General features: G+C 40.5%; 1 protein-coding gene across 1 annotated transcript in view; it reads left to right on the forward strand.

Annotated features, from left to right (window-relative positions):
- Nucleotides 1-14,958, forward strand: part of CNTLN (centlein) — a 3,122,808-nt gene that overhangs the window by 2,817,993 nt on the left and 289,857 nt on the right. Inside the window, exon 24 of the mRNA XM_044061293.1 lies at nucleotides 12,564-12,746. Coding sequence (XP_043917228.1) covers nucleotides 12,564-12,746 — 183 coding nt within the window. The remainder of the gene's footprint in view (nucleotides 1-12,563; nucleotides 12,747-14,958) is intronic.

Raw genomic sequence — 14,958 nt, forward strand, 5'->3', positions numbered from 1 at the left:
AGACTCTTGAGTCAGATAGAGCATTTAGCAAACTAAATTAGATCCTTTGTTCTGAAACTGTTAACTTCTGATTTTACTGTAGCATTTATGCTATATACCAGCACATTAGAACATGTCTGAGAGCAGTGCTATTTCAAGACATTCAAAATGCTGTTCTTCGTAGTACATCAGTCCAGTCCACAGATGTTAAACTTGTCCTGTGCTGCTGTCATCTACTTTATAGAAGTTTTTGACAGTACTGTTTTCTCTTACAGTTTGCTATACTATAGTCTTTGTTTTCAGACTAAGTCCACAAAATGATAGTTGAAATGTCCCTTGAAATTATCTTGTCCAGAAAACTTTCTTTTGTGTATAATTTAAGAATGTGTTTAATAATTAATGTAAGAAAGGACTCCATCAAATCATTCTCAGCATCGCTTGAGGATGACAAGTGATTCCAGTCTATATGTGGCACATTAAAATCTTTAAAGTATGCAGTAGTAATTTGCCAAAAAGGATTTAAGGTCATATATAAATACTTAATTTTTTTTCTGAGCTAATATTTGGACTTCTGTAGAATACATAAATATTCAAAATGTCCTTTCTGCCAAGTTTTATATAGACATCTAGAGTTTCAAAATTGAAATAGTTAAATGTTTCCATACCTTCTAAGTATTTGTTTATTTATTCATTCATTCATTCTTTGTTAAGCAAGTTAGTCCCACTAAGCTAGTAGCTTCTTTTCAGAGGGAAGCCAGAGGTGGTATTTATACTACTTAGGGAAAGTTGGCCAATGCATCTGGGAACTTCCCGTATTCTTTTCAGTAGGTGCCATGGGATCTTTTAAATCCATGTGAGCTACCAACAACTCAAGCAGATGGAGCCTCTTTGTAACACTTCATCCGAGAGATGACACTTAAGAGGGCAGCACCCCCATTCCCCTTATTCTGCACTGCAGTGTCAGTAATCCAACTACCTGCTATGGGAATAAGACCCTCAGCTTTCTGCACAAAGGATGTGTGTGATACCTGTTACACCACTGACATTTTGAACAGAAAAGAGATGGTCCTCCTCCAATTCTTTATGTTCTGCACTTATATCTCTTAAATTTTAGAAATCTGGAAGTCTGTTTTCAAGTCAAAAACCCATTTCAGTAATACCCAAGTCCGTTCCTCACATAATATTAACAGCAGGTCAGAGTATGTTTTATTAAAACTCCTTGCATTACATCAGTAAATTTTTAAAGATAATTTGTTAGGCATTCATTTGTTGTTCCTACTCCAGTGTTGAACAGTTTTAGGGCAACTTCAGTCATGTCTAACCAGCTGCTATTTAACTCTAAGGAAACTAATTTTTATGGTCTTTGCCTCAGACAGGACATTACCCACTATCCCTCCTATTTTTAACAGATTGTAATGTGAACATAATACCTAATGTCGTTGAAGAACAGTAACTACACCTTTTACTTATACAGATTTCATAACTAATAAAGTCCTTGCTTAATTAAAACTGTGTTATAAAATCAGTCCCCTCCTCTCACTCACTGTTTGCTGGGCCATTGTCGGAATATTTTAATACCCTAATTAGAATATGACCTTCCTTTTCTCATTGTGCATTTAGCCAGTAGTATTCACATAATACAGACTGCGAAGAATAAAATCTGCAAACCTTCAGATGCACCACTGCAGTTTGCTAAAAAATTCCAAATAGCTTTCACGTCTTCAGTGAGCCACTTTTCTTCTGAGTACTCTAATTTACAAGGTTCTAAAGCATGTTCACCCCCACCCCCATCTAACAGTGAAACTACCTTTAAAAGACAACACTTGTGAACTCAGAAGTTCACAGCACAATAGTTTCGCTCTGTTACACTGTCCCTTTAAAACTGCATCTTTAGATTGAAACGTGGAACCACCTGCTTACTGACACCAAAAGCTCGAAAGACACACATAGGATCATAGGAAGTTACTAGGCTATTGGCCCTGAGGCCCGTATAAGCCTAGCCAAGAGTTTAGCCCATGTTTAGACAAGTCAGCACCCAAAGCCCCTGTCCAGCAGGGACACAGGTGGAATCCCAGGGGTTTATTTTATGTTTCCCATCCAGTTATCGGGATACCGCCATAGAGAATTCTTCCCTTTGCTTCATTGGAGTGCGATCTTGGAGTTGGTATATTTAAGTAGGGGGTGTGTGGGGGGTACAGAGGGGCTTGCCCCCCTGCATACAACAGTTAGTGACAGTATTTGTTTATTGGTTTTGTCGTGTTTGGAATTCGATGTTTGGGCTTTTGCCCTTTACGTGTCACTCAATACGTGTTCGCGCGATTCAGTTTTCGTGCTTATAATATGAACCCCAGTTATCCAGGTTCCACCTGAAAAGGTATAATGAAGTTCTCTGCTTGACATGGAGAGGGAGTCTATTCCACAGATGGGGGGAGTCTCTGGGACACAAATCTGTCCTGCCAACAAGTCCTATTGATGTCACAGACCAGGCTGAGGTCACGCTTGTAGTTTACTTGAGTGGAGCTTAACTTGCGGATATGCAGCAGTCCCATCAAGGCAGGGTCTGAGATTGCTTTGTATGCCAGACAGAGGTCACCTCTGAGGAGTCTGAAACTTAGTAGAGGGACAGGGCTTTTTGCCTATCTGTGTAGGTAAAGTAGTATCAAGCCACCTCTTCTTGTGGGCCATCCAACCTGTCCCCTCAGACCAGATCGGATTAGGGTCTTACTCAAGACTCTTTTTGGTGCCGGAAAAAACAGGGGACATGAGACCCATCTTGGATCTCAGCCGACTGAATCGCTACGTTCTGAAGTCCAAGTTCCGAATGGTCACCCTTCAGTCTATTTTTCCGTTACTGGGAAAAGAAGTATGGATGTGCTCCATCGATCTCAAAGATGCTTACTACCATATCAAAATAGACAGGGCATCCAGGAGTCACTTACGCTTCCAGCTGGGAGCCAGTCATTTCCAGTTTCGTGCCCTGCCCTTTGGCCTAACCACAGCCCCTAGGGTGTTCAACAAGTGTTTGGCAGTGGTGACAGCTCACCTGAGACATCAAGGATTCCAAGTGTTTCCATACCTGGACCGCCCCCACCAGGCATCTTCTCATTCAGGCCAGGGGAAAAAACATTGCCGTTTGTCATCAACTAGGGATTACCTTGAACTGGAGAAAGTCTGCTTAGCTACCCTCACAGCGTGTCACATTTATAGGTGCAGAGCTAGACACCGTTCACATGCGGGCGTTCCTGCTGCAAGAAAGGATAGAGGTGCTGCAGGGTCAGATTTTTGCGTTGCTGCCCCTCAAGAAGGTTCAGGCCAGATGGGTCCTACAGCTTTTGGGATCCATGGCAACCACCATCATGTTAGTGCCCCTCGCCAGGTTACACATGAGGCTTCTGCAGTGGCTTCTCTCGGCCCAATGGTCCTTTCAGAAGCTTCCCCTGTCCCATCTGATCCTACTCACCGATCGGTGCAAACAGGACCTCTGTTGTTGTATGAGGCCCACCAACTTGAACAAAGGGAATCCATTTATTCCTATGACTCCAGTTGCCACGGTGACCACGGACGCCTCCCAGATAGGGTGGGGAGGTATTATCTGGGCAGGATGGTCCAAGGCACCTGGCAGGATCACGAGGTACATTTGCACATCAGTGTTCTAGAGATGAGAGTGGTGTTACTGGCGATGCAAGCACTGCAGAGCTCTCTTCCCCTAGGAACGATTGCAATTCACTCAGACATGTCTGTTGTGTGGTACCTGAACAAGCAAGGGGGAGCCAGGTCTTACCCCCTTTGCAGAGAGGCCATGTGAGTGTGGCAGTGGGCAGTATCTTCCCAACAGTTCCTAGTGGCAGCGCACATTCCAGGGAAGGCCAATGTGATAGCAGACAGGCTAAGCAGAGCTATTCTAATGCCTTACGAGTGGTCCCTGAACCGCCGAGTTGCGGAGCAGATTTTCAACAGGTGGGGTCAGCCTTGCTGTGACCTTTTCGCCAATCCCCACAATACCAAGTGCAGCAACTACTTCACTCTGATCCCCCCACAGGGGGAGTCACCCAGGGATGCTCCAGTCCATGATTGGCCTCCCGGTCTGTTCTATGCTTTTCCTCTGTTTTCTCTGCTGCCAAGAGTGATCCAGAAAGCCATTTCCTTGGGAAGCAAGATGATTCTTATTGCCCCACACTGGCCTCGCTAAGTCTGGTTCTCCTTTCTTCATCAGTATGCAGTGGACAGTCCTTGGACTCTGGACCCAGCACCAGACCTACTGACACTCATGGGACAGTCCCATCCCTCCCTGAGGACCCTCAGGTTGCTAGCCTGGCTACTCCACTTCCATCTTTAGTCAGACGTCATCGTTTTTCACCTGAGGTAGTACACATTTTATCTTCTTCTCATAAATCTTCTACCAGGAAGATTTACTCCAGCAAGTGGAAAAGATTTTCAATTTGGGCTCAGGCCAAGGGAATGGATCCTTTCACAGCCCCCATCCCGGCTGTCTTAGACTTTTTATCCACTCTCTTTCAGCAGGGTTCTGCTCCTGCCACCATTAAGGTTCAGCTGGCCGCTATCTCCAATTTTCGTACCTCTTACGAACCTTCTCTCATGGTGCATAAGCTATGTAAGGCCTTTTTGAGGGGCACCTTGTTGTTTCGACCTCCGGTGTCGGAACCCATCATGCCATGGGATTTAAATTGTGTGTTACTGGCCCTGACATCATCTCCTTTTGAACCAGCTGCCACCTGGGATTTAAAATCTGTCTTGGAAGACTGCATTTTTATTAGCTATCACATCAGCCAGACAGGTGTCGGAGATTCAAGCATTGTCCATCAAATCCCCGTACTTAATATTTCATAAGGACAGGGTTTCCTTGAGACCTAACCCGTCCTTCCTTCCGAAGGTAACCTCTGCCGTTAACCTCAATCAGTCCATTGAGCTGCCAGTTTTCTTTCCTCATTTTTCCAGCAAGGCAGAGTTTACGTTTCATCAATTGGACGTACACAGGCAGCTTCGCTTTTAGTTACACAGGACAAAACCATTTCGTAAGTCTGATCAACTCTTTTTGTCCTTCTCAGAAAATAGAACAGGTTTCCCTGTTTCTAAGATTACAATTTCCAGGTGGATTTCTGACTGCATCTCCTACGCTTACTCGTCGGTAGGCAGAGAGTTACCGTTCCCTGTCAAGACTCACTCCACCAGGGCTGTTTCCGCTTCAGTAGCTTATCACTCCAGACTATCCTTGGATGAAATTTGTGCTGCAGCCATGTGGGCTTCTCCCCACACCTTCATTACTCATTACAAGTTAGACGTGGCTTCTAGGGGCCGGGCTTCCTTTTGTTCCACTGTTCTCAGGAGCATCTTCCATTGAGCCTCCCAGGATAGAGGTGCTAAGGACGCTGTCCCGTGAGTAAGAATGTAGGCGAGATTGGACCACATAACATCTACAAGTTATGTACTCACCATAACGCTTGATGTATGTGGTCCATCTCGCCTCACATTCTTATGTTCCCTCCCACCTTCCCACCTTCTCCCCTCCTGGAGTATTTGGCGGCGACATTTGTTTCAGTACCCTTCGGTATTGGTTATTTTTTCTTTGCTGCCCTGGTTAGTGTTCTACTCTTCTGACTGTGGTTGTGCATGAGGTGTGACTATGAGCTGCTGCAAACTAGATCTGGGGTTGTGGAGTGGTGCAACATGGGATACCAGGTTAGCCCAGCCAATTAGAGACTTCGTGCTAGAAAAATATAAGTTGGCCGAGTCAGAGCCGATGTTCGGCTCCGAACCGTGAGTAAGAATGTGAGGCGAGATGGACCACATACATCAAGCGTTATGGTGACTACATAACTTTTAGTTTCTGTTGATTGAAGATTAGATTCTTTATTACCTATATCATGGAATCTCCCAAAGTAAGTGCAATTCTCAAATTAGAATCACTTGGTATTATGTTTCAGCCTTGCAACAGTATTGTCCCTGTATCAGTTTGATGATTTCTTAAACTATTTCTCTCCACATTTGATGGCAGTTGATTTTTGATTTAATAGAGGACTTTCCGATTTTACATATTTCAGAGATACCTATATTAAATTATTGCAGAAGCAGTAATGTCAGCAGGCAAACTATGGAAGTGGCAGTACTATGGTTCCGGCACACCATTATCATTCTTATTAACCAGTGGAGGTATAGAATCAATTTCCATGCAGGCAGTAGATGTGAATTCAGGACTTGCTTAGTGACAAAAGGCAAACTGCTTGTGTGAAGAGTTGAACATAATCAGTATGGAGATTAGTTAGACATAAACTAAGGAATGAACTATTGTTTTGCCACTTTTCATTTTTATGAAATCAGTTTTATTCATTAAACCTTGATTTCCTCTCTTGTTTATGGTATTCTGTAGTAAGTAGATGTGAGAGAGTATATTTTTAGATGAAAACATTTTCAGACAGACTGTTTTCATGTAAATATATGGTTCTTGGCAAATGTTACTTGTATTAGAAAGGGATGCCCCCACCCCATACTTGTTTGGTGTAGCCATTGGGATTGGGAATCATATAGAATATTGGTGCATATTTTTTTACTTCTGTCTGATCCAGACTTCTTAAATTGATCTGATTTGCCCCCCCCCCCAAAAAAAAAAACCAAGGAGATTGGATCATTGAATCCCATTTGCCAGAAATGTAGCTGCCAGTACCAAAAGGAGGCAGCAAGGAGGATGACTCTTATCTCCTAATTAGCAATCTGCTGCCTTACTTCTTACCATGCCTTCTGGACACCTAATGGATGAAAACATTCTATGCTTATAATCTAGCAGCAACCAACCCCTAGAACTTAGACATATATATTGATATAATGGGGCTGTAATCATGTCCAAGTATATGACTCAGATTACAGTGGCAACCAGGTTATCTATCAGATTTGTTTGCCTTGATGTTGCAGAGTTCCAGTGCTCCCCCCTGTAGCTGCTTTTATGTTAATCACTGTTCCTTCATACCTGTTTGTAGAGGCAAGCACACCTTCCCAGACATTTTCTAATTTTATTCTTACACCTTTCAAGGCCATATATTCTTAACACATGCATTATATTATTAGATCCACTGAAGTATTTTGCAAACAGGAGACATAATTCTTCATCCTTTATTTTGTTTACCAACTATCAGTAAAGAATACAAGTTTGTTATCAAGAAGTATGACTCAGAGCTTTATTTTTAAAGTATTACAGTTATATCAGGTGTTTAGTTAAAAGTTTAGAGTTATTGTAAATTATGTAGATGCTTCTGTCTTTTTCTGCTGTAATTGAGCCACTCTTGTCATTAGCTAGGTTGTAGCTGAAATGGTCAGCTGTGACCCGGTTACATACCTGGGCACAAATGAGTAAACAAAAAATTGTTCCATGATATATTTTTTCTGGGTGTAGTATGAAGCTGATCATCTGTGGCTGACAGCTCACATTTAAAAGTAGTTATCTGATTTCAGAAGTTTTTATTGACCCTGTAGTTGGGTTCTTATAGCTAGTATCAGTGACCAAACTGATCTGTTTTCTTAAGTCTGAGCTACCCTCTCCCCATTATCACTGGCTTGCCTTGTCCACAGAGTCCATGGATAATGTAACAAATTCTATGGCAGTTTATGATGGAAGTAATGCAGTATTTCGCAGAAAGCCAACAAAGTGTACATAGAGTGAGTGTTGAGGATTTGTGCAAGAAAAAGACAAACTGCCCAAGTTGTGCTTTCTTTGTCTGTGACACTCTTCTGTTTGTAATGAAAAGAAAAAATAACTTTGTTATGATGAGGTGTTGGCTTTTAAGTTGAGTTATGCTTTAAAGGCATAAAATATATAAAAATATGTAAATATTGTAGCTTCCTTTTCCTTGCCTAATCTAAGGAGTTCTTATATAATGCAAAGTTTTGGCAAATATCAAAAGAAAGTGAGATTTCACAAAATGCCATTAGTGAATACAGAGAGAGACTGTTGAATCAGATACAAACAATAAACAAATAGAGAAACAGTTAAATCATGTTTTCATTATCAATGGCACTCTTGTTACTTTATTTAAATAAGGGAAAGCACTTTTGAGAAGAGAAACCTGGAGATTTTGCTGAAAATGCTATTTAAGTCTTTATTAGCCAGATGAGACTAAGTGTGATTGCTTATTTTCACTAGAGACTCTAGAACCTTGATTTCAAAGAACTGTGCTGTATGCAGGTAGAATTTTGTTAGATTCAAAATCAAGATACAGATCATCCACTGCTAATTATGTGTAATGTACCATCCTGAACTTGTATTGTCCTAAGCCAAGCACTTGCTAAATCCATACCTCTCATCTTACATATATGTACACAGTGGCTACACATCTACAAATGATGACTACTCCTTTTTCTGTTGTCTCAGTGGTTTAGTTGCAGTATGGCACTGAACCAATAAAAGACATGCTTCTTGGATCACATCACTGATTGAGCTGTCCAATCACTGGTGCCCTTAGTATTCACATCATTTCATCCTGAATGTAGAATTGGCACAGAGTCAAATGGGAGAACTACTGAGGAATTATTTTCAGATGTGATGGACCTGAGTTTCTAGTGTCTTTTCCCAGCTTCATCTCAGATGGGTATATGACGCATAATCCTGTTAGAAACAGATCAATTATACAAAGCAGAGAAATTTCACATTCTGGCAGATAACATTCCCAAAGGTTAGCTTGTCTTAATGCATTTGGTTGTTCTGTGTAAAATTCTTCATAATCAAGCAGTACTTCACTGTAATATCTAATATATGTGGTAATCATACACACTATGCATTCTAGTTCCAGTTCCTGAGAAAAAACTATTGTCAATACATTAAAACACTTAACGACAAGTACCTAGTCTGCCCCATTGCTGGATGTAATGTTTTCCCTTGGTTTGAATTGTGGTGAAAAAAACACAACCCTTCACACAGAAAATAACCGGAAATGTTTGCTCAGGTTACAACTGTCCTTAAGTACATTTCACCACTTGCTTAGTGATAACATATCCAAAACAGACTCAGATAAGAACACATAAAGCTTCCCAAGCAGTGCCTCCAAATTGCTTGGCCTGATAGGAAACTGTCTCTCTGACACCGGCTGTTAGCTAACAGCAGAGAAAGAGCTGAGAATGAAATTACTGTGGCTTGTAGTCAGACAGTAACTAAGATCTTCTCTTTCATAGCCTGAGCATATTTCACAACTGCTCCTTTTTACATGAAGCACTCTGGTTTTACGTCTCATCACAGTGGTCTGCTTTAAGTGAGGACTGCTCCATGTTCTGCTTTCTCATTGGTACAGCAGCAATATGGCACTAAACCAGTGATAGACCAGCTTCCTGGATCATATAATTTCTCAGGCAGTCTAATCATTGGAGCTACTGACATTCATGCCACTATATCCTGCACAAAAAATTGCATCAAATGTTAGTGGATGATAGCTTGCTGTTTGGTCAGTCATGTGTTGTTAACATGTAGACTTGAATTAAAATATACATGGAAGCAGGCTACTTGGTTTAATCAGTACTTGTTTGCACTGAAGATGTAGTTTAATTTTTATCATTAATGCTCAAAACTGGTTTAGTTTATTGTGAATAATCCAGCTACATCTGTTGGTGCAGTTACTGTGTTGTGACTGTTGCACCCCCACCCACAACATCGTATTAAGTTGTGCCTCATTCACTAATAGTGCATACATAGAAAAAAAGTATACACATAAATTTGCAGGGGTACTGCAAAAACGAAGGAATGCATTACACTTGGCATCAGCAAGTAAGCAGCAGTTGAATAGCACTGTCCATAGGTTCATAGGTGTTTGCTAAGCTAACCACCACAAGGGCCTTTTTAAGCCTAGTCATGCATCTCTGATAAGCTCTGGTACTCTTGATAAGTGTAAGCAGGGGCTTGGGAGATTAAACATTTATAAGCAGGGGCCTGGGAGATGAACCATTTGCAGGTTGCCTGTGTTCCCCATCCAGTTGTCCAAGTTACACTTGAATTGGGTTAGGGAGGAACTCTGCTTCACATGAATGGAGATCCTGTTCCAGAGATAGGGTAGTCTCCGGGATACATACCTGTCTGTCCAGCAGGTCCTGTTTTATGTTATAGGAGAGGTTTAAGTCTTTAGAATGGGTAATTCTGGTGCTGTTTTGTGGATGTAGAGTGGGATCTGAAAATACCCTGTATGCAAGACATAGATATCCCCTCAGCAGCCTGTAGGAGACATATTACAGGGATAGGGCCTTGAGGCAGTCTGCATAGGACATTTTACTTATGCCCTGTATTCTTTTAGTGAGGAACCTCTGTGGACATTCCAATTGTTGGATATGCCTGGTTAGGTACATACCAAAGGGGGCATTGTACACAATGACAGATCTGATGAATGCTGAATACAGTGGAACAATGGCTTCCTTGGACCTAGATGCCATACGTTGTTTATAACTTGTGCAACATAGAATGATTTCCTCACTGCTGTAGACACAATAGTCAAAGGCTAGATTACTGTTTATGTGTCCTTAATTCCCTGACTACTGGGTCAACTCTAAGGTGTGTGTTGTCAGTGTGAAAGTTACCAAGGGTGGATAACTTCCCAAAGGATACTCTTATGCATTTTTTGCCATTTAGTTTTAGTCCATGGCTCTGACACCAGTGGTTTGTCTGTGTCAGCCCTTCCAGGAGAACGTTTGTGTCAGTTTGGGATTCAATAACAGCTACTAATTTGCAATCATCTGCAAATTTAGTCAGCCAGAGAACATTGACATTGGCCTTGACTTCAGAGAAGTAAATGCCACAAAGGGGCAGTCCAAGGAACGCTTACAATATTTGTACATTGATGACTGTACTGTGATCTTTGGTACATGATTAGTAATATATGAGCTAAGCAGGTGTGTAGTATGCACACTGGGGAGATATGAATTAGTGACAATAGTATAATCAAAGCACAGCAAATGTATTAAGAGTAAACTTGGCATTCTGCTTTACAAATTCAAGCAATATATATATATATATATATATATATATATATATATATATATGTGTGTGTGTGTGTGTGTGTGTGTGTGTGTGTGTGTGTGTGTGTATGTATGTATATATATATAAAGCATGCCCAGAAAGGTGGAATAGGGAACATAATGTTTAACATTCCTGTATTGTTACTGTCCTCCAAGGTGAGAAATTGTGTTGTGCCCCCCCATGTGAATTTACATGTCAGTCTTTCACTTAGAGTGTGACGTTACACATAGGAAAATTTAAGTACTATGATTTTCCACCCTCTTTTATTATTGTACCTCACCATCTGCCAGCTTACACAGTGGCTCTTCTGGCTTTACCCAGTTGATATAGTCATTCCTTCTCATGGAGTAAAGGACCTGAGCCATTAGGTGGATCATCATTCCCCGACCCAGTGGACGTGCACCTGGCCCATCCCTAGGCAAGGCAAGAGTCCTGTGACCCATTTATTCCTTATGTGAGTGGCTCATTGATGCCATCCATGTTAAAACACATGCTTGGCCCATACATGTCAGGGCAAAATCCCTAAGGCTCATTCTTTCCTTGAGGAATTAGCAGCCCTTCAGCTGAAGTAATAACCAGGTTATAGTGTAGGGGCCTGGCAGTAGGCCAGATGGCTTGGCCATCCTTATTCTCTCCCCCTTGGTGACTTTTTGAGCTCTGCTATAGCTGCCTGAGGCATGCTTGCTTTTGTCCATTATACATCTGACACGTGGAGAACTGCACACTGCAGAATAAGCTCATTGCACTCATTTCTGCAGGTGATTCGCCTGTACTCCTGCAGGTATCACCAATTCAGCAAGTTAGAGCCACCTCCTATCCCCAGGATTGTGGAGGCAGCAGCAACCACTTCTGTTCTCCCACCGTGGTCCCTCTAGTACCTATGTCATTAATCAAGTAGTGGATAACTGGGTCACAGTCAGGATTTCTTCCTGATGTGTCTCAAGGTTAGACCATTTTCTCTGATTTTTGTTGGTTCCTCATGACAGCTGGCAACCTGAAAGGTATGAGTCACAATTTTTATGCTCAAGAGTCAGGGGCAAAGGCCCAAAATTGGTGGCAATGTTAAATATTACTCTAATTCACTTAAAAGGTTAATAGAATAGCAGGGTTTGCATCATATGCATTTTCTAAATAATAAGAGTTATGAAACTCTAATGCCAGGCATTGACTGTAATTTTCAGTGATTTATCAAAAACTCCAAACTTTTATGAGGGTTAGAACACAAAATATTAGGCAAAATCAGAGCTATTCTGCAAAGTCAAGGACGATTGAGAGGTACGTGTATGGCTTAATCTGGAAACAGTATCCTGATGGAAGTGAGTTGATACATGTCCCAGCACACTTGTTTGTGTCCAACTTTACCTTTAGCAAAATAGGTAAAGATGTAACAGAGCACAATTGGGTCTTATGCAGAGAAATGCACATTCTGTATAAAAATGCTAAATTTAACAACAGGGATAAAGTAAGCATTTCCTTTTCAGAGGTACTGATATGCTCATGTTTTTTGCAAGATTATGATTTCTGAGTATCTTAAATTTTCTGAAAACTGCTAATTTATTGTATAATTTGGTTATTCCTGTTTCAGGTATTTGTCCTCGAATTGCAGAAAGATGTTGAAAAGACAAGGAACCAGATAAGAAAAACAAAGAAAGAGCAAGCAAGTACAGTTTCTAAGCAGTCTCTTAGCAAAGCCCAGAGTTTAGCTGCTTCTATCTTGAATATTGCCCAGAGTGATCTAGAAGAGATTTTAGAAACAGAGGGTGATGAGGTAAGAAAAATATTCTTGGTATCATTTAATGTTTTCATAATTTAAAATATTATATCACTCGTAAATGGAATAGGAAAGACTTGAAGTGTTTCACCTGGTGTAACCTGAGTACAGACATGGCCAAACACCACCGTGCTTTTTACCTTAACAGGATAGCCACATCTTAATGAATCATTGCATTTTTTTCTTTTTAAGTTTAGAAAATAGTATGTTCTGTGGATTATTTGATTTGTTTAGCTCTAGTTTTGGCCTGGCTTCCTTGTATGTATTTTTTGTTTAATATTAGTCCTTAGATTGCTGTACTTGTCTTGTGATAGCTAACCTGATAGACATATCCTACCTCTTTCTACACATTGTACTGCATTCCATTTAGAAAATGCTGCAGTATTTTACAAGCTGTGTTGTTGGCTGATGTCTGAGTATGTAAAAAACAACATATATTAAGTTTATACTTCATCTATCCTAGCTTCAAGATACAAAAGCAATGCATGAAGTCATTTTCACTAGTCATCCATAGACCATTAAGTTTTGTCAGAGACTTGTGGTAGGAGTGTGCTTACATAAGATCCAGCATGTAGCAAAGAATAACAATTTGTCCATGCAAATAGGTTGACTTCAGTGTACTGCACATTTATTTCTGTGCATCTGCAGTGTAAATAATATTACCTTGGTTATGATCAAGGCTATTCATCTGATCCTTTCCAGGCAGTGTGCTGTTCTCCATACAGGTTCATTCAGTGAGTCCTTCACTTTGAGTTTACATGCTTTGCAAAACATTCATTCATTCATTCTGGCAAGTTTTTTTCTTCATAGTCATGTTCCTTTTGAATACATGTGTGTGCCATTTAAAGGCAAGCACATATATCATAGTTAATAATTGTCTGGTGCAAGTCTGTTTTAAAGGCTGTGCTGGCCAGTGCCATCAGTGGGTCTCACTGCTCAAAATTATCACTCACCTGACTGTATTTTAATATCTGAATAGTTGTTTAGCTTCTGAAATGGCTGAGTTTGTTCTTTTTCCCCTCATAGTTATTTTCTGTATAGGTTTATTTTTATATTTATTTCATCACAGTGATAATATTTAGGTTTAGGTTTAGATACGTTATTTGTGCCTTCAGATGCAAGTCTGAACAATGACTTCTCAGAAGTCATTAACAAGGGCACTTTTGAAACAAAATCGTACTAAAGACTAGAATTTTCTTTTTCTTTTGAAGCAGAATATTTATTTTTTCATAGTACAAGTAATCCACACACACAGTAATCCTTACTACCGCCATCTCCCTCATTGTCAGTAAGAACATAAGGAAGGGAGAACTTGAAGTGGAGTAATAGGGAGGGTGAATTCTGAGCTGTTTGTCCTACAGCTTCAGCTGAGATGTTGGTATGTTTGACTTTTTTTGAGTTTTATGTTGGCTTGTACACATGAGGAAGTGCAACATGTTACTTCAGTCACAAAAGGTGCTTCTAGAGAGCTGGCCATATCAAAGCAAGCCTATGTACAAATCTGCAAATATCAAAGTGAACTGGTATGCAAGTTAATAAATATGCAAATGGTATGCTGCCAACCGTAAACATTTTATTTGTTAATATTCATAAAGAAGTATGTCTAGCAGCATGAACCCAAAAACCGAAGTCTCTGCCATTTCTTCTTAACGATCTCCGTCCTGTCTGTTTATATTCAACAGTACCCTTCCAAATGTTGCTTTTCCACAATTACTTTAAAATGCTGGATGTTACTTCCCCATTATAATAAATCAAACGGCAGAATTCATAGTTCCTCTGATTAAAATCTGCCCCTTTTCTGCATTAGTTGTATCACACATGGAATAAACAGTATCTTGTATGTGCATTAGCTGTATGGAGCACAGCACAGTCAGAATTAGAGTCTTAAATAATTAAGGCTGTGTTGTTTTTGCATAGTTATTTTAGAATGTTGTATGTTGCTTGCTTGTGATCATAAACTGCAAAGTAAAATGGTAGAGCACTATTCATTAACATCTGTTTCCTGTTGCACATCTGTATTTATGTCTGTGGAGCATAGCAGCACCAATCAGAACTTTATTAGATGTGTAAAATATGATCTGATGTTGTTAATCTTCTTTCCATTCATCACTGACGGGTTTGATTCTGACCCTTCCGAACCAAGTCGGCTTTTTTACCAAGCTTGCGCCAGCCAAAAAACTCTTGAGCTAAGTCTCTACCCATAATACCC

This window comes from Protopterus annectens, chromosome 2.part0 (assembly GCF_019279795.1).
Source record: "Protopterus annectens isolate FY-2018-M chromosome 2.part0, PAN1.0, whole genome shotgun sequence".
Taxonomy (NCBI): Eukaryota; Metazoa; Chordata; order Ceratodontiformes; family Protopteridae; genus Protopterus; species Protopterus annectens.